Here is a 24,078-nt window from a genome sequence, read left to right as displayed (position 1 = left end):
ACCCTCTTGGTTAAAAGGCCAGGTCTTTTTCTCTCATTTTTGTTGTCAGAGAGCTTCTGAGGACCATTCACATATCCTAATGAGGCAAACACATCAGAGTCACCACCAGCCTCTGCTGTATGTGGCTTCTGTTCTCCCTCTTTGGTGGGAGAGCAGCTTTCACTGTGCTCAGCTTTCTGCCAGCCCACCGAGGATAGAATTTCCAGAGCGCTAAACTCAAAAACAAAGCATCTCCATGGATCAATATTTAATCTGTACAATTCTTAATGACTATGTCACTTAATGTGTCACTATTTCTAATCATTAAAGAGCTAGTAACATTGCTAGTTAAGTTGACCTGAACTGGGACCACAGTGAAAATATTCAAAGTGAGTGTCATAGGGAAATGATGCTGAGTTATGTTCTAATCTGGTAAAGTGGAGTGGAAATTCAGTCTTGAAAATAGTGTATTAAGACAAGTGTGAATACCAATTGCCAAGCCTGTAGTTCCTTAAACTCTGTTAAGGTTATATGTGGAAGAAGGAAGACTGAAATCAGGTCCCTGGGATAGGTGACTCAAAGAGCTGGCTGAGGAAGTTTAATGGGACTCCTTTCAGAACAGTGTCTTAGAGGGAATGCAGAAGCCACAGGTATCCTAGATCTCTCTCTCTCTCCCTCTCTCTCACACACACACACACACACACACTCTCTCTCTCTCTTCCTCTCCCCCCACCCCTCTCTCCCCCTCCCTCACACTCCCCTCCTTCACCCTGCTGATCCCACCCACCCCACCACCACCACACACACACAGAGCACTCAGAAGGGGCTATCTACCTTATAAGGCTAAATAGGTACTCTGGTACCTCTGAGTTCAGTCACAGGGCAGAGGGAAGGCCAGACTTAAATAAAATCCCCTGAACCTCTGGGTGACATTAGGAATAAGCTGGTTTTATGTCCTCTAATTAGAAAGGGGGCAGAGAAATCTGAGCTATATGGATGAACATTAGCTGAATGGAGCTAGGATGCGGAGAAGCAAGGGCTAGAACCCTACCTCCAAATGGGCAATGCACTGACTGACCTCATCTGACTGACGAATAGTCTTCAGTGCAATCCACACAGTCCCCACCATGGTGTCCCAGATCAGTCCTTTGTTCCATACTTCCACACTTAGACCCAGGTCCAGGCGACTAATCTCACTGAAGGAAAGAAGAAAGCCCTTTTTTAGAAAACCAGGTAATATGAAAGAAACATCTACATCTCCTGTTTTGCTAAACCTTGAGTATGTCCTGATCAGGATCCTGTCATCAGGGAAAAATCAAAATGTCCCTGATGCTGCAACCACTCTTTAGGTTCCTAGAAACCTATGTAGGGTATGCACAGAAAAATGCCTCTGTCAGTCTGTTCCCTCTCCTTTGGAGCTACAATCATGGTTAGACTAATACAGTTTCACAAGAACAATGAAGCCAAGCAATGAGGGCATTACTGCCAGGAGTGTCTGCCTACAATCTCCAAACTTAAGCAACAGTTTTATATGTTTTATTGTAATACTAGCACTGCCTCCAACTTATATCTCTGGATACAGGGAACTATGGGGAAAAAGCAAGGCTTCTTTATAACAAATATGAAAGGGAATCCAAGCAAAAGTAAAAGGGGCCATGAGAAGATCTAAGTTTGATGGGAACATGTGGTCAGAGGCAGGTGAGGGACGCTGGAGTGTGCTAGTTCATTATCAGTTAAAGCAGGTACTGTCATTTATAAACAAAATGATCACAGGATAATGATCAACACAATGATTTTCCTGTAATAATAACAAGGAAAAGTTATTTAAAAAGAAATTATTCCAGAGAGCCAGGTGACCACTAACCAAAAGCAGTGTCATACATGGAAGAATATCAGCTTGGAGGGGCTAACTCAAAAATAATTATGGACTTAAGGTGAAACAAGCAAACACTTATGTTAATGCTAAAAACATTCTCCAGAAAGCTCTTATGGAAACACAAGGTTATTTGAGGGGAAATGTAAGAAAGATGAGAAAAGGCCAATTCCAGCAGGAAAAGCAGAAAGGTATTCTCAGGAAAACAACAGCTATTAATCACATGTAGAAGTTTCAAGTTTGTGCTTTAGAGATAGCTTGGCTTCCCTGTTGTACTATTAAGATACATGTTCTCAGATTCACTAGTTTGGGATGTGGCCTTATAGCCGTAAAATTCATACAAGTGTGTTGAAAACAAGTGAAGCAAAGCAAATTTGCCCCTTTTACATAAATACAGCAAAATAGAAAAGTACTGAGTTCATTTTTTTCATTTATGTTCCCTGACATGTACAATTCATATGGCTTGGTACATTGGGGAAGACAGACAATATAGGACCTAGCTCCTATCTCTAAAAACTTCCAAGCTATCTGGAGAGCTGTTCAAAACCAAAAAGTAGGTGACTAAACCCAGCCACTATGTTAGGGCATTCACAGTGGGGAAACTGAGCTTTTGGCACACAGTTTCTTTCAGCCTAATTAATTGATTAGCCTTGGAAAAATATATGTAACAGCCCCAAATCTTTTGAATCTGGAAAAGAAAAATTGCTTGGGGATATATATACAATATTCCCAAAGCAAGTCCTAAATAGCCTCTCAAGCCAATAGCTAAAAGAAATAGCCAGAGGTCTTTACAGCTTGACTTGGACAGATAAAGAAGAAAATCTGTTCTTCAGGGAACTCTGGGGAATAAAGCCCTAACAATGAGGATATCTTCTGTGAGAAGTCTCTTATCTACATCTGCTCAGATGGTCCAACTAAGAGAAGTCTGAGAGCTCTGTTTATGCCTCATCCCCAGAGCTCTGGGGAAGTTTCTGTTCTGTTAACTCAATCGACAGTATATGTGCACACATGGATATAAGATTCTGAGCTAGGCAAATTCACAGTAAGTGAAGATGCCCTCCTTGCCCTTAAGAAATGAACAATTGGGCTTCCCTGGTGGCGCAGTTGTTGAGAGTCTGCCTGTCAATGCAGGGTACACGGGTTCGAGCCCTGGTCTGGGAAGATCCCGCATGCCGCGGAGCAACTGGGCCCGTGAGCCACGATTACTGAGCCTGCGCGTCTGGAGCCTGTGCTCCGCAACAAGAGAGGCCGCGATAGTGAGAGGCCCACGCACCGCGATGAAGAGTGGCCCCCGCTTGCCATAACTAGAGAAAGCCCTCGCACAGAAACGAAGACCCAACACAGCCAAAAATAAATAAATAAATAAATTTAAAAAATAATCTGTTAAAAAAAAAAAAAAAAAGAAATGAAAAATCTAGTCCTGGAAATAAGACAAAGAAATACTAAAGATAAATGAGAAGTACCAAAATGAATATTAGATGCTACCACATAATACATTAGGGAGAAAAAAAAAGGAGAAAGGGGAACAAGTGACCAGCAATGGAGTTACCAGTGACAGAAGAGCAGGATACGAGGAATAAGGAATAGGAGCAGTAAGGTGGATAATGTAGCTAATAAAACCTGTGTGTAGAAGGAGAGGACAAAATTCACACAGCATCTCAAGGTGGGAGACAGAAGAAAAGTCACACATATCACAGTAGGGTTGAAAGAGTAAGTGCTATGGGAAATTGGAAAATAAGTAAAAATAAAGCTACTATGCTTTATATGCTTTATTTGATCAGATACTGCAGAAGATTGATATGTTTCACATGCTGGGAACAGTTATAACAGCGAGTGATTATTAGAGCCAACTGGAAATCAAAAGAAAGCAGGATTGCTAAGTTTATATACCACAGCCAGAACTGTGGTATGGCTAACAGGGAAGAGACTTGAAAAAACTGTTCATACTTGACTTTACACGAGTGAAGAAAGAAACAAATGGGTCTCACTCTGATGTCAATATAACAGATAGGAAGAAATGAGGTTCATAATCTTGAGAGAGAGGCAACCAGTGAGAAATTTGACACCACTAGCCTCTTCTTGAAGCCCCAGTTCTTCAGCTTCCAGGACACTACTATCTCGTTTCTCCTTCTTGCTCTCTGTTCACTCCTTCCTAGTCCTCTTTGTCCCCTCTTTAAATGCTGATGCTCTCCAGGCTCTACCCCAGGCCCTTTTCTCACCCAACACACTCTTCCTAAGCTTTCTCGTCTATGCCTATGGCTTCAACTGACCAAAATATTTCTCCAACCCAGGCTTCCATGAGTACCAGGTTCAAGTTTCTAACTTATCTTCCATAACTTTCTTCTTACCTGTCCTATAAGAACTTCAAATATAAGCTTGTCCATAACTGATATATTATTATCTCCTATCCTAATGAGTAGCACACCACTCACCCAATCATCCAAGACAAGTCTTGGTTCTACCTCCTTAACAGCTTCTATCCATCCTTTTCTATCTATCCTTCTGTTACTGTCTTAGCCCAAACCCTCATAATCTTAACCTTTAACTATTATAATAAAGTTTCCTAAATGGTACTATAAGCAGCAATATATTAAAAGCCCAGAGGATTGGAATGTTTCCCCATAAAAAGAGTCATCCTGTGTCTGAGATGGACTATAAAACTCGCAAAGCAATGTCACTTCAATCACAAATTTCACTGCAATTTTAATACATTTTCTTGGTTGACCCCCTTGTGCCCACCTTCCCAAAAAATAAGCATAACCTTGTAAGCGAGAGTAGACCTTTACAGATAAGGAAACTGACACTCAGAGAAGCTAAGTGATTTGGTCAGCCCTTCAAAATGATATTGTACATTTTTCTTCCCTTTCCTAGAGCAGAAAAAAAAAATTGTTGAAATTTAAGAGGAAAAAAGGAAATAGCAAGTTTTTGAAGCCAGAGCTTACAATCATAATATACTAAATTTTGTGTCATATGCAAGCACTTCTACTAATATTTACTCATTTTTATTAATTAGATGAAGGTAGAACATTTTACTCCATAAAGCAAAAGGATTATAAGCACAGACATCCTCATCTTCCAAAGCAGGTGACTTGGAAACACACAGTCCTCACATGCATAACCACATTCCTTCAAGAAGCCTTCTGAGAATCAAAGAAAGATTAAGTTAGGTTTAATATCATGCTCCATATGTTATACTATACCTAATTCTGACCACTAGGAAAATCTGACTAGGTAGTGTTTTCACCCATGTAAACTGAGCATTTACTCAAATTCATAATTCGCCTCTGAAAATAGATTACAAATCGGGAGACAACAAAACTGCAGATGTACTTTACCTACCACACACCTCACTTGTTCCTCTCTCTAGTTTTCAAAAAGAATATTTAACATGCTATTAAAATGTGTTTTTAAATATTTAACATATTTTATAAGTCTTAGATATACACAAAATCTTCAGCCTCTACTTGTTTAATCCAATGTGATTACCTTGGAAATATTGTCAAATATTGTAGGCATGCTGCTGCTGCTGCAAAGTACTTACAACATAAAATCTTGTTCCCAGGAAGGTTGATCGCCACGGACTGCTACAGTTGTGCTCTTCATATTTTGCACTTTCAGGGTCACATATGTGTTAAATTTGTCTTTGAAAAAATGCAAAACAAAGATATAATACTTAGTGCTCAGATGGTTATCCAGTCTCACAAAGTCCTTGGAATTAAGTAATGTCCAAATTATAGTATATGTAAGAAAAAATGGAATTATATATTGTACAATGTAGCATCATTCTAAGCAGAGAGGTACAGAAAAATTAGAAAACACACACTATTCTCAAAAGCATAATCTACAATAGTGTTTTTCAAATTTAAGGACTATATTTTATATTTGACCAGTAGATACACATACACACACATATAAACAAAAACAAAAGCTTTATGAAATGCAAGATGTGATACATTGATATTTTTACTCTAATTTTTAAAATATTAATCATAACTAACTAAATTGACTTTATAGACCATCTGCAGTTTGAAAAAATAATAATCTAATTGATCTTACAGGAAAGATAAGATATGCAAATTAATAAAATGTATAAAGAAATAAGTACCACAGAGAAAGAGAAAAAGTACTAAAGGAAGGCAGAAGAGGAAGGAGTTACCTCTATTTGTTTACAGTGACAAGAATTGAGGAAAAATCCTCATAAAGGAAATGGATTTCAAGCTTGATCTATTCACCCTGGCCTAAAGCACAACTTACATTAAAAAAAAAAATATTATCACAGAGTTGGAAAAAGGAAATTCTCTAACCTGAGAGTATAAATTGAGTACCAAACAAAGGTAGGTGGCCTGGATCTCAAAACTCAGAAATCTGACCTAAGACTTAACACAGCACATTTTGTTACTTCCTTTGTATCAGCCATGATGAGGGACACTGAATTGAGAGTTCACTTCTCTATGTAAGAAGTTAATCATAATTTTATAAAATGAAAAAAAGACTATCATTTTTGACTCATCAAATTGCCAAAGATTACTTAAAACAATTACCTATGTTAGAGGTGTGAGAAAATGGGCACTGTCATGCACTTCTAGCAGAAGGTAAATCTTTCTCTTAAGTATCATAAAAAACTATGTAGTCTTATACCTACAATTAGTCTACAATTATACCAAAGATATATGAGGATACAAGCCCACCCACATGAGGGAATTCCCATACATATTTGGTAGTAGCAATGCAGTATACCCCTAAGCTGTTTTCTATCATAGGATTTTGTACTCCATTCCCCATATCCAACCATAGCTGACCAGACCAAAAGGAGATGCCACCCAAAAGCAGCCAGCCAATTCATAAGCTGACCAAAATCTGAGACCAATATGATTCCCTCTCAAAAGATTTTCAGTAGGGAAAACAAAGAAATAGTAACAATTGATTGGTGCTGAAGCTTGAAGGAGAGGCATATAAATTCTATTGGAGCAGCCACTATGGGGTGTGTGCAAGACAGGTAAGCATAAAAAGCCTGCTGGAAGAGAAAGGGGAGCAGAAAAGCTTCTCAGAAAGAAGAGAAGCCCTAACCCACAGCCACTGGAGAGAGCAGTAGGCCCAGAAACTACTTTAGTTCCTGTTGCACCCAGATTTGGTATTTCAGATTTTCTTGGGTTCCCAATCGTGTTTTTTCCCCCATAATCCACAGTACCCTCCTTTTGCCCCCAGAAGGAACTAGAGTAAGTCTTTATAACTAACTTGACATTCAGTTAAGAAAATGTGTATTAAAATAAGGAGATACCATTTTCACCTTCAGATGAGCAAAGATTAAAAAGTTTCATATTATCTAATATTGATAAGGATTTGGGAAAACAGACACCCATATACTTTTGGTCTGACTATAAGCTAGCAAAATTTTTCAGAAATGAAATTTGGCAGCAGCTACCAAATATGTTTAAAATACATACTTTGGCCCAACAATTCTCTACTTCTAGATTCTAGCATACAGATACATTTTCAAAAGCAGGCAATGATAAATGCACAAGAACATTTATTGCTTATAATAGCAAAAAAATTGAAATGACCTGAATATTCAATAAGGGACCTAGGGTACAACAAAATTCTGTATACTTTTTTTTTTACAGTAGGTTCTTGTTGGTTATCTGTTTTAAATATAGCAGTGTGTGTACAACACTTTGAAAGAAAGAACCAGATATATGTATACACACATATACACAAGAAAAGACTTTCATGATATGTTGTTGGAAAAAAAGCAGGTTGCGCAAAGACATGTGTAGCTGATCCATTAGTGTATACATGCACATACAGAGTAAAATTCTGAAAAGGTATATAAAAGCCTCAAAATAGTTACTTCTGAGAAGCAGAATTGAGTTGGCCAAGAGGTAAGGAGACTAACTTTTCACCAGATTGATATAGATTTCTTTGATGTTTTACGATAGCACTGTTTTTTTTCAACTTTTTGAAGTGTAATTGGCAATTAAAAATTGTATATATTTAAGGTGTACAACTTGATGATTTTATATATGTATACAATGTGAAATAATCACCACAATCAAGCTAATTCACATTCCTCACCACCTCATAATTAGCATTTTCTGTGTGTGAGTGTGTGTGTGTGTGTGTGTGTGTGTGTGTGTGTTGAGAACACTTAAGATCTACCCTCTTAGCAAATTTCAAGTATACAATACTTGTTAACCATAGACACATTGTTGTACATTAGCTCTCCAGAAATAATTCATTTTGCATAACTTAAACTTTGTACCCCCTTGACCAATCTCTTCCCATACTGATTTTTAATTAATTTAATGAACTTAGTGAATTTAACTAATTTAATCAATGAATCAAATGAAATTAATGATTTTTTGAAAGAATGCTTTTACATCACAGCAAGTATGGGGAGAAGAACATAATAATTAAAGGCTGGCCTTACCTGGTGAACCCTGGAATTTGGCTCTTTTAACTGCAAGAGAGAAAAAGAGGACACCGTGAAGAATTCTTGCAAATTAATTTATTTAACCAGCATTTATTGAGTAACTACTATGTGCCAAGACTAGAGTTAGGACTAGATTTTTAAGTCTAAGTCATTAGAGAAAAGAAGCTGGGACTTCTGATCAAAGCTTGAATGCAGAGAGTTAGAAGGGCCCTTAAAAGTCATCCAATCTAATCTCATACTCCATGCAGAAATCTCTTACAGCTTCCTGACAAAGAGGTAGAGGGAACTAAATTACTCCTACGGCACCCAATTTCATGTCAGATAACTTTCTAAGGTTTAAATTATTTATGTTCCTTATTTAAAACCCATCATAGGAACTCCCTCATTCCACTCATGCCAAAAGAAGACCTTAACAGGCCAGATCTGGACAACAGGTTTTAAACAAGAGTGAGAAGTAACTTCTTTCTGGGAATAAGCAGATATCAAGAAGAGTTCCTGTCCAAATAAAAGGTATCCAAACTGGAAGAGAAGAGGTAAAATTGTCATTATATGCAGATGACATGATACTAAATATGTACTGAAAACCCTAAAGACTCCACACAAAAACTACTAGAACTGATAAATGAATTCAGCAGGGTAGCAGGATACAAGATTAACATACAGAAATTGGTTGCATTTCTTTACACTAACAATGAAATATCAGAAAGGGAAAGTAAAAAAACAACCCCTTTTAAAATCACATCAAAAAATACTTAAGAATAAACCTCACCAAGGAGGTGAAAGACTTATACACCAAGAACTATAAAACACTGAAAAAGGAAATTGAAGAAGATTTAAAGAAATGGGAAGCTATTCCATGCTTTTGGATTGGAAGAATTAATATTGTTAAAATGGCCATACTACCCAAAACAATCTACAGATTTAATGCAATCCCTATCAAGTTACCCATGACCTTTTTCACAGAACTAGAACAAATAATCCTAAAATTTATATGGAATCACAAAAGACCCAGAAATGCCAAAGCAATACTGAGGAAAAAGAACAAAGCAGGAGGCATAACCCTCCCAGACTTCAGACAATATTACAAAGCTACAGTAATCAAAATGGCGAAAGAAACCATAAATAAAATGAAAAGACAACCTGCAGACTGGGAGAAAATATTTGCAAATAATATGACCGACAAGGGTTTAATTTCCAAAATATACAAACAGCTCATACAACTCAGTTACAAAAAAACAAACAACACAATCAAAATATGGGCAGAAGACCTAAAGAGATGTGTCTCCAAAGAAGACATACAGATAGCCAATAGCCACATGAAAAGATGCTGAACATCGCTAGTTATTAGAGAAATGCAAATCAAAACTACAATGAGGTATCACCTCACACCAGTCAGAATGGCCATCATTAAAAAGTCTACAAATAACAAATGCTGGAGAGGGTGTGGAGAAAAGGAAACTCTCCTACACTGTTGATGGGAATGTAATGGTGCAGCCACTATGGAAAACAGTATGGAAGCTCCTCAAAAAACTAAAAATAGAATTGCCATATGATCCAGCAATCCCACTCCTGGGCATATATCCAGACAAAACTATAATTCAAAAAGATAACATGTACTCATATGTTCATAGCAGCACTATTCACAATAGCCAAGACATAGAAGCAACCCAAATGTCCATCGACAGATGAACAGATAAAGAAGATGTGGTATATGTATACAACTAATATATACAACTCAGACATAAGAAAATGAAATAATGCCATTTGCAGCAACATGGATGGACCTAGAGATTATCATACTAAGTGAAGTCAGAAAGAGAAAGACAAATACCATATGATATCACTTATATATAGAATCCAAAATATGACACTAATGAACTTATCTATGAAAGAGAAACAGACTTACAGACATAGAGAACAGACTAGTGGTTGCCAAGGGGGGAGGTGGTGTGGGGGATAAATTGGGAGTTTGCAATTAACAGAAGCAAACTATTATATAGAGAACGGACAAACAACAAGGTCCTACTATATAGCACAGGAAACTATGTTCAATATCTTGTGATAAACCATAATGGAAAAGAATATGAAAAGAATGTATATGTACGTATAACTGAATCACTTTGCTGTACAGCAGAAATTAACACAACATTGTAAATCAACTATACTTCAATAAAATAAATTTTAAAAAAAAAAGAGAGAGAGAATTCCAATCCAAATGATCGCAAAGAGCTTGGTTTCCAAAACATCAGTGAAGAATTGCAGAATCCTACATGCCAGCTCTTAGGAAAGCTCAAAGACCACACAGGCAGGAAAACTGCTAAATTCCAGAAAGCACCAACTATCTTTCTGTCAATGAAGATTAAGCCTAAGTGCCACAGGGGGAAAAAAAGATAAAAGGAAATCCCAAGACACAAGGCTTGAAAAGGATACTCAGAGTACAGATCTGCCATTATCCTTCTCCTGCATTACAACTGAAAGCTTCACCTTAGCTGACATCCAAGCCCTGGTTTTTCCAAGAGATGGGTAATCCAGCACCTTTTACAAGGCCTTCTCCATTTTCTTAGTGCTAAAATCTCTCTCTCTTTTTTTGGCTGCACTGGGTTTTCATTGCTGCGCGCGGGCGTTCTCTAGTTGCAGTGAGTGGGGGTTACTCTTCATTGCGGTGCACGGGCTTCTCATTGCGGTGGCTTCTCTTGCTGCAGAGCACGGGCTCCAGGCGCGCAGGCTTCAATAGTTGCAGCACACGGGCTCAGTAGATGCAGCACGCAGCCCTAGGGCATGTGGTCTTCAGTAGTCGTGGCACGTGGGCTCAGTAGTTGTGGCTCGTGGGCTCTAGAGCACAGGCTCAGTAGTTGTGGCACAAGGGCTTAGTTGCTCTGCGGCATGTGGGATCTTCCCAAACCAGGGCTTGAACCCTTGTCCCCTGCATTGGCAGGCAGATTCTTAACCACTGCGCCACCAGGGAAGTCTAAAATCTCTTTTCATTGAATCAAAGTATGTCTCCCACTGGACTGCCCCTTTTAGTCTTGTGTCAATTTCTCTTCCCAATTATTCTTCAATTTCATCTAATTCAAAACTTACTGTAAAAGCTACAGTAATAAAGACAGTGTGGCAGTGGCATAAAAATAGACACAGACCAATGGAATAAAACAGAAATATATATATATATAAATATAGCATAAAATATACTATGTAATTATATAAATTATAATAAAATAATATATATTATCCTTACCTCGTGCCATATGCAAAATTTAACTTGAAATGAATCATTAATAGAACTAAATGTAAGAGCTAAAACTATAAAACATCTAGAAGAAAACATAGGAGAAAAATCTTCCCGGCCTTGGGTGATTAGGCAAAGATTTCTTAAATTGGATACAAAAAGCATGAAGTTTAAAAGAAAAAAATTGATAAACTAGACTTCTTCAGAAGTTAAAACATGTATTCCTCAAAAGACCCTGTTAAAAAGTTATAGACCAAGAGGAAATATTTGCAAAATGTATCTGATAAGACTGATAAAGGACCATAAAAAAAATCTCAAAACTCAATATTAAGAAAGCAAAGAACCCACATTTTTAAAATTGGACAGAAGATTTGAACAGACACTTCACCAAAAAAAGATACACAGGTGGCAAATAAGCACATGAAAAGAAGCTCAATATCATTATTCATCAAGGAAATGTTAATTAAAAACATAATGAGATAGCACTATACACCCACTAGATGATCTAAAATTTACAAATCTGACAAAACCAAGTGTTAATGAGGATGTGGACCAACTAGAACTCTCATATACTGCTGATGAGAATACAAAATGAAACAATCATTTTGGGAAACAGCTTAGAAGTTTCTTACAAAGTTAAACATATTTATCATATATTCCAGCAATTAGTCTTCTAAGTATTTACCCCAGAGGAATGAAAATTTATGTCCACATAAATACTTGTACATGAATGTTTATAAGAACATTATTCATAATAGCCAAAAACCTAGAAAGAACCCAAATGTCCTGATAAACAAATTGTGGCATATCTATACAATAGTATACTACTCAGCAATACAAATGAAAGAGTTACTGATACACACAACAAAAAAATGAATCTGAGAAGCAAATTTTGCTAAGTGAAAGAAGCTAGACACAAGACTACATGCTGTATGACTCCATTTATATAACATGCTAGAAAAAGCAAAACCATAATAGAAAGTACAGCAGTACAAAGAAACACAAGGAAACATTTTGGGGTGATGGAACTGTCTGTATCTCAACTATGGTCATGTTTACATGACTATATTTATTGGTCAAAGATCAAAACTCCTAGCAGCAATCCCACACTTAGGAATTTACTCTATAGATAGATTCCACAGGTACAGAAAGAAGTTTATACCAGTTAACAAGTTGAAGCAATGTTTATAATAGCAAAAGATTAGGGGATTGATTAAATGTTAAATTATCTAAATGCGACAAGCAAAGCTTTAGAATTTTCAGAAGAAAATATAAGGGAATGAATATCTCTGTATGATGGGTGAATGGATGGATGGATAGATATACAAGTTTTAGAATAAAAATCATGAAAGGAAAAACTGCATACCAACTTTGAGAGTGATTATATCCTGGGAGAGAAGGGATTGAGACTGTAAAGGATGTTTCAACTTTATCCATAATATACTATTTTTTTAACCTTAACTAATATGAAAAACATTAACATGTTAAATCTAGGTGGTGAGTACATGAGTATGTAATATATTATTCTCTATACTTTTCTCTTTTAAAAAATTTTTATTCTTGCATATGACATGGTCCTCTATGTTGAGCAGATGATATGATCATTTATGTAGAAAATCTGAGAGAATCAACCAAAAAGCTTCTGGAACTAAATAAGCAATCATGGCACGGCTGCAAAATACAAGGTTACTGTACAAAAGTCAATCACTTTCCTATATACCAACAATGAACAAGTGGAATTTGAAGTTCAAAACACATTACCATTTATATAAATCTAACAAATAGGTATAAATCTAACAAAATATGTTTAAGATCTCTATGAAGAAAACTACAAAACTGATGAAAGCTATCAAAGAAGAATGAAATAGATATTCCATGTTCATGGATAGGAAGACTCAATATTGTCAAGATGTCAGTTCTTCTCAACTTGATCTTTAAGTTCAATGCAATCCTAATCAACATCCTAGCAAGTTACTTTGTGGATACAGACAAACTGATTCTAAAGTTTAAATGGAGAGGATAAAGACCCAGAACAGCCAACTCAATACTGAAGTAAAAGAACAAAGTTGGAGGACTGACACTAACCAACTTTAAGACTTACTGTAAAGTTAATAGTAATCAAGACAGTATAGTATTAGGAAAAGAACAAACAAACAGATCAATGGAACAGAATAGAGAGCTAGAAATAGACCCATGTAAATGTAGTCAACTGATCTTTGACAAAGAAGCAAAGGCAATACAATGGTAGTAGCAATGATAGTCTTTTCAATAAATGGGGCTAGGAGAAATGGACATTTACAAGTAAAAAAAAATGAATCTAGACAAAGACCTTCACAAAAATTAACTCCAAATGGATCATAGACCTAAATGTAAAACATAAAACTATAAAACTCCTAGAAAATAACATAGGAGAAAACAGATGACCTAGGGCATGTGATGGTTTTTTAGATACAAGAGGAATAATTCATGAAAGAAATAACTGATAAGCTGGACTTCATTAAAATTAAAAACTTCTGCTCTGTGAAAGACAATGTCAAGAGAATGAGGAAACAAGCCACATACTGGAAGAAATATTTGCAAAAGACACATCTGATAAAGGACTGTTATCCAAAATATACACAGAACTCTTAAAACTCAACAGTAAGACAACACACAGCCTGATTTTAAAATGGGCAAAAGACTTTAACAGACACCTTACCAAAGAAGATAAAATGATGGCAAGTAACCATATGAAAAGATGTTCAACATCATGTCATTAGGGGATTATAGATTAAAACAACTATGTATAAAATGGTGTTAAACAAGAAGGAAAAACTGCATTAAATGGATGAGGTGGCTATTTGTCCTTTGGGCTCCCTAGTTACCAAAATACTCTTCCTTTTCTGAAGAAATCCCGAGAGAGGGGAAGCAGAACCCTATGACTCACTGCAAAAGCCGAAGGCAAAAGACCTAGGTGTAGCAATCACATGCTCCCAACCTGAATCTTGAGGGACTGAAACGAAGTTGCAGAGCTGGCTAGAGAAAGTTGCAGAGAAGTTGGGATTCCAGTAAAAGAGCATGAATGTCCAAGGCAGTGGAGTTCTAAAGGACAACAGTTTACATCCAGTAATGTGAGAACACCAAAATGTACCATTCCTGTTCTTGGATATTGGGGTTTTATGTCAATTTTCCTTTTTATCTCCATTTTACAGGTAAGAAGAAACTTGAGCTCAGAGAGGTTCTGTGGCTGGGTCACATTAAGAATCAACTGGGAACATCACATGGATTAAATAATGGCACTAGATAAAGGATTCAGGTCGTCTGACTCTAAGTCTAGTTCTTTCCATTTCACCAGAATGCCACCATGGAGGCAGCTGGAGGAGGAGAAGAAAAAGAAAAAAACATAGTCACTACCCTAAGGAAGGTGAGAGAGACAGCAAAAACAACGCAAGCACACAGAGGAAAAGAGCTAATCATATAATTCGCTGTCAACTTAGAAACCAAAATGTAATGTTAAGATAAAATGTGCCAAAGAGAAAGGACAGATGAGTAAGGTTGGGATTAATAACCAAAGCTGTTATCAAATAGATAGAAGTAGAACTGGGATTAAGGAAATGGATAAAACATAGATAGGCAAAGAGAAGAAGGAACAACATGAGAAAAAGGCACAGAGCAGTATTTCAGTCCAATGAGAGGCAAAACCCATTAGCCCCACAAAATCTCTAAGAGTTTGAGTGCCAGGTCCTGGGGGCTAGTCAGGCAAAAGGCTAAAACAAGGGAATTGTGGTATCCTAAATCCAGAACTTTTCCTATTTAATTTCTTCAAGAATAAATCTTTCTACATCTCCTGCTTCGGAAAGACAGCATAAGGGAAGACAGAGGATACCAGGAGAGTCCAGAAATGAAGTAGATACATTTTGTTCCTTTTCAGTTTTTCCCAGGCATAGCCCATCTTTTTTATCATCACCTACTCCTCAAGAAACTGCACCAATATGCCTTCCCTCCCATCACTGTGTTACAATAAAGTCTTAACCTTTAAAATTACAGACTCCTTTGATAATTTAACAAAAGCTACACACCTGCTCTCCAGAAAAATGCAGGTACATCCACAAAACACTGTGCATATCAAGGGGAAATCCATGCAGGTTAAGATCATCTGCTAATAAAAATGCTTTTATTACCAATGTTGTTCTCATTAAATTTGTTTTATTAGTTATATTCCTATTTTATATCTACAAAAGTCTGCTTTTACTAATTTGTCTTAGGTTTATTTGCTCTATTTAAATGGACTAATTACATGGTGTTTGGCTCAATAAGTATCTCTTTGGAATTGGATGGAATCATTGCTAATTCAGGGTCTTCTCTAGCCCTTGAATAATAAACATAGGCCCTTGAGAGAAATCATAGTTAGAGGAAAATGTTTTTCTAAGTATTTGTCATTATGAAGATACACCATCTAAAAACAAAGTGTTTTCCAATATTTCAATGATAACTTTTAAAAAGCTACATTAAGCCCATGGGAGTGGAGCAAAAGCTGCAGCTGCTAATGACTAGGAACAAGGAGGTCTTGATTCTAGACTTGGCTCTGACACTTCATTACGTGGGCCCTTAGACAAAAAGCGTAACTATCTTAGGCCTCAAGGTTTTCAGATAGAAATGAAAATTCTGTCTGTTCTGGAAAATGAAGATTTTTGTCAATCCAGTTTCTGTAAAATGAGGGGAAGAGGAGGTAAAAGAAATGATGTGAAAGGACACTGAAACATAAAATATTCCAGTTACCATTTTAAAATTAACTATTTTCATAAATTACAATGTTTTGATGATCGTATTACACGCACCAGATTTCAGTAAAATTCCAGCACAATTCACTTTTAAAGAAACATCAAATTGTGCTTGGTGTTACTTGCAAAATAAAATCCTCAGAATCCTGGTGGCCTAGATTTACTAATTTATTCTGAATTTGGATATTAATACCTACAGAGTAACAAAGACTGCTTCAGCTGTCACTACTTTAACCTTAGAATACTGTACTAAATTTGACATCCATTTTATTTTTCTTTACTTGTCATAATGTGTGCACATTTAAATATCAAGTACTCTATAACTATAATGTTATTTTTTAAATCTTGATACCAGGTAAGGCAAGAGACGCCTGCCTAGTTCATCAGTGCCTTGACTACTCTTTTTCCTGCATCAGTTGAAATAATAAGGATTTTTCTCTTTGATATTTTAATGTGGCTGTTACATACATGGGTTTTCAGATGATAACCAAATCTTTTTAAGTTTTAGAATCAGATTGGCAAGTTCCCAAAAATTAATGTTGAGACTCTGATCAGAACTACATTTAAACCTACAAATGAAGAGACTGTATGTTTAGAGACTGTATGTTTTTAAAATATTTAGGTTTCCTATACTTGAAAATAGCATGTCTCCCCATTTATTTACTCCTTTAATATCTTGTTTTATAATTTTCCACAAAATGGTCCCATACATCTTTTGTTAGATTTCTCTATGGCACTCTTTTTTGCTTTTATAAATCGTATTTTTTTTTTAATATATTTTATTTATTTATTTATTTTGGCTGCGTTGGGTCTTCGTTGCTGTGCAGGCTTTTCTCTAGTTGCGGCGAGCAGGGGCTACTCTTCGTTGCGGTGCGCGGGCTTCTCCTTGCGGTGGCTTCTCTTGTTGCGGAGCACAGGCTCTAGGCATGCGGGCTTCAGTAGTTGTGGCACGGGGGCTCAGTAGTTGTGGCTCGTGGGCTCTAGAGCGCAGGCTCAGTAGTTGTGGCGCACGGGCTTAGTTGCTCCGCGGCATGTGGGATCTTCCCGGACCAGGGCTCGAACCCGTGACCCCTGCATTGGCAGGCGGATTCTTAACCACTGCGCCACCAGGGAAGCCCCTATAAATGGTATTTTTATTGCATAGAAATGCAGCTGACTTTTGAAAATTGATCTTGTATCTAATAATTCTGCTAAACTCAATTCTATTATTTATGCCTTGATTCTCCAGTCCCCTACGTAGAAAATCATATTATCTAAAATTACATTTTTTTCTCTTTTTAAACCTAAAATATTTTGTTTGTCTGATATTATTGCATGGGCTAGGCCGACCAATAAACTTTTGAATGTAAATAATGATAGCTGGCATCCTTGATTTTTTTCTGATTTTAAAGGGAATATTTTTAAGGTTTCAGTGTTGAATATGATATTTGCTATAGGTTTTGCAACTTTTTATTTTGAAATAATTATAGATTTGCAACAGACAGTTGCAAAAATAATACAGAGAGGTCCCATGTAACCTTCACCCAGTTCCCCCTAGTAGTTAAATCTTACATAATAAAACTAGGAAAGTGACATTGGTACAATGTGTATGGTTCTATGCCATTTATCACACGTGTAGATCCGTGTAAGAACCACTGCAATCAAGATATAGAACTACTCCATCACCACAAAGATCTTTGTGCTACCACTTTAGAGTTATACCTACCGCCTCCCCTCAATATCCCTAATCCCCGGTAACCACTAATTTGTTCTTCATCTCAATAATTTTGTCATTTTGAGAACGCTATATAAACAGATTCATACAAAATGTGATCTCTTGAGATTGTTTTTTTCCCACTCAGCATAAGGCCCTTGAGGTGCATCCAAGTTGCATGTATCAATCATATAATTGGGTTATGCTTTTATATCTGCTCTACCAAACGCTGTCTTTTAATTGGTATGTAGACTATTTATATTGTATGTAATTTTTTAAATGTTAGGGCTTAAGTCTGCTATTTTGTGGGGGGTTTTGTTCTCAGTTTTTTTTTTTTTTTCTGTTTTCTTTTTCCTGCCTTACTGTAGGTTACTTGAACATTTTTCAAGAACTGTATTTTGCTAATCATCAGGGAAACGCAAATCAAAACCACAATGAGATATCACCTCACACCTGTTAGAATGGCTGTTGTCAAAATGACAAGAAACCACAAGAGTGGGTGAGGATGTGGAGAAAAGGGAACACTCATGCACTACTGACGGGAATGTAAATTGGTGCAGCCACTGTGGAGAACAGTATGGCGGTTCCTCAAAAACTTAAAAATAGAACTACCATATGATCCAGCAATTCCACTTCTGGGTATTTATCCAAGGAAAACAAAAACACTAATTTGACAAGATATATGCACCACTATATTTATCGCGGCACTATTTACAATAGCAAACATATGGAAACAACCTAAGTGTCTATCAATGGATGAATAAAGAAGATGTGGTGTGTGTATACACACACACACACACACACACACGAACAATGGAATACTACTCAGTCATAAGAATAATAAAATCTTGCCATTTGTGACATGGATGGACCTTGAAGATGTTATGCTAAGTGAAATAAGTCAGAGAAAGACAAATACATATGATTTCACTTATATGGGGAACATAAAAAGCAAAAGAGGGCTTCCCTGGTGGCACAGTGGTTGAGAATCTGCCTGCTAATGCAGGGGACACAGGTTCGAGCCCTGGTCTGGGAAGATCCCACATGCCGCGGAGCAACTAGGCCCGTGAGCCACAACTACTGAGCCTGAGCGTCTGGAGCCTGTGCTCCGCAACAAGAGAGGCCGCGATAGTGAGAGGCCCACGCACCACGATGAAGAGTGGCCCCCGCTTGCCACAACTAGAGAAAGCTCTCGCACAGAAACAAAGACCCAACACAGCCAAAAATAAATAAATAAATTTTTTAAAAAAAGCAAAAGAAATGAACAAACAAAACAAAACCGCAGATACAGGCAACAGAATGGCGGTTGGGGAGGCATAAAATGTATGAAGGGGGTCAAGAGGTACAAACTTCCCATCATAAAATAAATAAGTCATAAGATGTGATGTACAGCATGATTACTATAGTCAATAACATTGTAGTATATATTTGAAAGTTGCCAAAAGAGTAAATCTTAAAAGGTCTCATCACAAGAAAAAAATATTTTTTACAACTTTGGATGGTGATGGATGGTAACTACACTTACTGTGGTGATCATATTGCAGTGTATACAAATATCATGTTGTACACCTGAAACTAATATATCCATTATACCTCAATTTTTTAAAAAAGAACTGCAAATTGATTTATCTACAGTATTTTTAGTGTATCACTTTGTATAGATTTTTAATGGTTACTCTAGGTATTACACTTTACATATACAACTTATCACAGTTTATAGAGGTCAGCATTTTACCAGTTCAAGGAAGTACAGAAGCCATCTCTCTTTAAGTCCATTTTACTCTTCTTCCATTTATAATATAACCAACTTAAGTATTTCCTCTACAAAGATGAGAGCCGGGCTTCCCTGGTGGCACAGTGGTTGAGAATCTGCCTGCCAATGCAGGGGACACGGGTTCGAGCCCTGGTCTGGGAAGATCCCACATGCCGCGGAGCAACTAGTCCCGTGAGCCACAATTACTGAGCCTGCGCGTCTGGAGCCTGTGCTCCGCAACAAGAGAGGCCGCGATAATGAGAGGCCCGCGCACCGCGATGAAGAGTGGCCCCCACTTGCCGCAACTAGAGAAAGCCCTCGCACAGAAACGAAGACCCAACACAGCCAAAAATAAAATAAATAAATAAAACAAAGATGAGAGCCACTAGGACAGTACTTCAATAGTCAAACATAATTTAGAAGCTCAAGGAAAGGAAAGTCTACTGTATTTACCCATATTTTTTCTCTTTCCATTATTCTTTCTTTCTGATGTTCCACGATTTCTTCTTCTATCATTTCCTTTCTGTTCCAAGAACTTCCTTAAGTCCTTCTTTTTTAAAATTTTGTTACATTTATTTTACATAAATAAATAAATAAATAAAAGACTTAAGTAGCAAGTATTTATTGAGCAGTCATCTCTGACAGGCCTGAGCCTCGGGGTCAGTGATATCACTGCCCTCTGCAGGTTGTCCTGAGACTAAAGGAGATGATACCTGGGAAGCCCTCCCTACAGCCTGGCATATTCACCAGGCTCAGCAAGAAAATGTGAGCACTTCCACAGTGTCTGTCATCATCATCTTTGAAGTCAGCCTTTTTGATGGCTGCAGGGATGTTCATTACCTGATCTATTAGTAACAGGTGTCCCTGTTTCCCTCCCAATCTAGTCTCTACAACTGCCTGAATGACCCTATTAAAAACTATCCAAAACACATCATTCCTCTGCTCAAAACCTTGCAAAGGTTCCTGTTTCACTCAGAGTAAAGCCAAAGTCTTTACAGCTGTGTAAGGCCCAACCTGATCTGTACCACTACTTCCTCCCGCCACTCTGACCTCATGTCTTACCAGTCTCCCCTGACCAGTCTCCTCCACCACACAGGCCTCCTAGCTCTTTCCCTCCTGGCTCTGGGCCTCCCTCCTAGCTTTTCCACATGCTGGAAATACTCTTCCTCCAGATAGCCACATGGCTCACTCCCTTGCCTCCTTCATGGCTTTGTCCCATTTCACTCCTCGATTTGTTCCAGTGGCATTTCTATCTAATGTCACCCCCCACCATGCCCCTGCTCTACTTTTTCCTCATAGCATTCACCACTCTCTAACATAACTATTAAATTCATTTATTCTTCATCTGTACTTCTGTCTCACACCCTACTAGAATGTACATTCCAAAAGAAACAGGGATCTTCCTGTCTTGTTCTCTGTTGTGTCCCAAGAACCTAAAGTAGTGCATCGCATTACAGTAGGCATTCAATATATGATTTGGGGACAAAAATCAATGACTTCTTTTCTTAAAAAAAAAAAGGTTCAATTCCCTACTGTTGAGTCGTTATCAGCTTTTTTCGACTAATATCCGCCATTGATTTAGCGCCCACCTGGGGCCAGGCGCATGCACTCTGCACACGCTCTGAGGTCCCCCTCAGTCCTCTCAGCCGCCCTCTGTGACAGAGACCTCTTTGTAGAAAGGTTCGGGGAGGCTCGGGGACCTGCCTCATCTTCTGCCTGTAGCGTCTGCAGCCCAAGCAGTAGGTACCCTTAAGCCATTAGGGTAGTCTATTATTTTTCCTTCATCTAAGAAATACTGATTTCTCCTTTATTCCTGAAAGATATTTTCACTGGGTAAAGAATTTTGAGTTGACTGTCCTTTTCTTTCAGCCTTTGAAAGATGTTGTGTCACTTCCTTCTGGTCTCCATGGTTTTTGATGAGAAATCCATGGTCATTCAAATTGTTTTTCTCCTATATTGGTAAGGTCTAATTTCTCTTGTTGCTTTCAATATTTTTCTTTGTCTTTAGTGTATAGAAGTTTGATTATGATGTGTCTTGGTGTGGATTACTTTTGGTTTACCTGTTTGGAGTCTGCTCAGCTTCTTACATCTGTAGATTTATACCTCTTGCCAAATTTGAGAAACTTTCAGTCATTATTTCTCTGGATACTTTTTAATCTCCATTCTCTTTTTCCTCTCCTGGAATTCTTATGACATGAATGTCAGATCTTTTGTTATAATTCCACAGGTCTCTGAGATTGTCTTCATCTAATTTCTCTCCCCAATCTATTTTCTCTCTTTTGTTCAAACTGGGTAATTTCTATTGTCCCATCTTTGTGTTCACTGAATCTTTGTCCTCTCCATTCTGCTATTAAGCTCATCCACTGAGTTTTTAAATTTTGGTTACTGTATTTTTTTAGTTCTAAATTTAACACTTGGTTCTTCTTTATATCCTTTATTTCTTTGCCAAGAGTTTCCAGCTTTTCATTTATTTAGTTCAGTTACAAATGTGTTCATAATTATTCACTGAAGCATCTTTATGATGGCTGTTTTTAAATCCTTGTTATATAATTCCAACCCTTGTGTCATCTCATTGTTGGCACCTGTTTTTATTTTTTAATTAGTTTGAGTTTACTTAAAATTGCTGGTATATTTTGGAGAAAAGAATTGGTCAGAACAGCTTAAGAAGCCTGGTAAGCGGAGAACTCATCTTGTTTTATTTAGATTGTTTGCTCCTAACCCTCTCTAGATTGCAGTGAAGTCAACTCTTACCCCAGATGCTCTTTTTTTTTTTTTAATTGAAGTATAGTTGATTTACAATATTGTGTTAGTTTCTGGCGTACAGCAAAGTGATTCAGTTAAATATATATATTATTTTTCATATTCTTTTTCATTGTAGGTTATTACAAGATATTGAATATAGTTCCCTGTGCTATACAAAAGGACCTTGTTGCTTATCAGTTTTTTTTTTAATCTTTTCTCTTGATGCTTTATTTGCTTAAACTCCTTTATTTATTTATTTATTTATGGTTGTGTTGGGTCTTAGTTTCTGTGCGAGGGCTTTCTCCAGTTGCGGCAAGCGGGGGCCACTCTTCATCGCGGTGCGTGGGCCTCTCACTATTGCGGCCTCTCTTGTTGCGGAGCACAGGCTCCAGACGTGCAGGCTCAGTAATTGTGGCTCACGGGCCCAGCTGCTCCGCAGCATGTGGGATCCTCCCAGACCAGGGCTCAAATCCGTGTCCCCTGCATTGGCAGGCAGACTTTCAACCACTGCGCCACCAGGGAAGGCCGCTTATCAGTTTTATATATAGTAGTTTGTATCTGCTAATCCCAAACTCCCAATTTATCCCTCCCTCCCTTTCCCCTTTGGTAACCATAAATTTGTTTTCTATGTCTGTGAGTCTGCTCCTATTTTGTAAATAAGTTCATTTGTATCATATTTCAGATTCCACATATAAGTGATATCACATGATATTTGTCTTTCTCTGATTTACTTCACTTAGTATGATAATCTCTAGGTCCATCCATGTTGCTGCAAATGGCATTATTTCATTCTTTTTTATGGCTGAGTAATATTGCATTGTGTATATGTACCACACCTTCTTTATCCATTCATCTGTCGATAGACATTTAGGTTGTTTCCATGTCTTGGCTATTGTAAATAGTGCTGCTAGGAACATACGGATGCATGTATCTTTTTTTTTTAATAATTTTTATTGGAGTATGGTTGCTTTACAATGTTGTGTTAGTTTCTGCTGTACAGCAAAGTGAATCAGCTATTGCATGTATCTTTTTGAATTATAGTTTTCTCCAGATATATGCCCAGGAGTGGGATTGCAGGATCATATGGCAACTCTATTTTTTAAATTAATTTATTTATTTATTTATTTGGCTGTGCTGGGTCTTAGTTGCTGCGTGTGGGATCTTCACTGTGGTGTGCAGGATCTTTAGTTGAGGCATGTGGGATCTTTTTAGTTGCAGCATGCAGGATCTTTAGTTGCGGCATGTGGGATACTAGGGTCCCCTGCATTGGGGGCACAGAGTCTTAACCGCTGGACCACCAGGGAAGTCCCCTGGCAACTCTGTTTTTAGATTTTTAAGGAACCTCCATACTGTTTTCCATAGTGACTGCACCAATTTACATTCCCACCAAGTTCCCTTTTCTCCACACCCTCTCCAGCATTTGTTATTTGTAGATTGTTTAATGATGGCCATTCTGACCAGTGTGAGGTGATACCTCACTGTAGTTTTGATTTGCATTTCTCTAATAACTAGCAATGTTAAGCATCTTTTCATGTGGTTATTGGCCATCTGTAGGTCTTCTTTGGAGAAATGTCTCTTTAGGCCTTCTGGCCACTTTTCGATTGTGTTTTTTTTTTTAATTT

The 24,078-nt window shown here is 37.5% G+C and overlaps 1 protein-coding gene across 5 annotated transcripts in view; it reads right to left on the bottom strand.

The window, feature by feature from the left end:
* The window catches only part of UNC13B (unc-13 homolog B), a 239,625-nt gene that overhangs the window by 166,647 nt on the left and 48,900 nt on the right, over positions 1-24,078 (bottom strand). For all 5 annotated transcript variants that reach the window (XM_082401357.1, XM_082401353.1, XM_082401355.1 and 2 more), the window contains exons 2-4: positions 8,280-8,309; positions 5,394-5,493; positions 1,058-1,175 (exon numbers count right to left, since the gene is read on the bottom strand). In XM_082401357.1, the coding sequence (XP_082257483.1) occupies positions 1,058-1,175; positions 5,394-5,493; positions 8,280-8,309 (248 nt within the window). The remainder of the gene's footprint in view (positions 1-1,057; positions 1,176-5,393; positions 5,494-8,279; positions 8,310-24,078) is intronic.

The sequence above is a fragment of the Balaenoptera borealis genome (genome assembly GCF_965194805.1).
Source record: "Balaenoptera borealis genome assembly, chromosome: 8".
In the NCBI taxonomy this organism is placed as follows: domain Eukaryota; kingdom Metazoa; phylum Chordata; class Mammalia; order Artiodactyla; family Balaenopteridae; genus Balaenoptera; species Balaenoptera borealis.
Note: the sequence above shows the minus strand (reverse complement) of the source record. Positions and strands in the feature narration are given on the sequence as shown.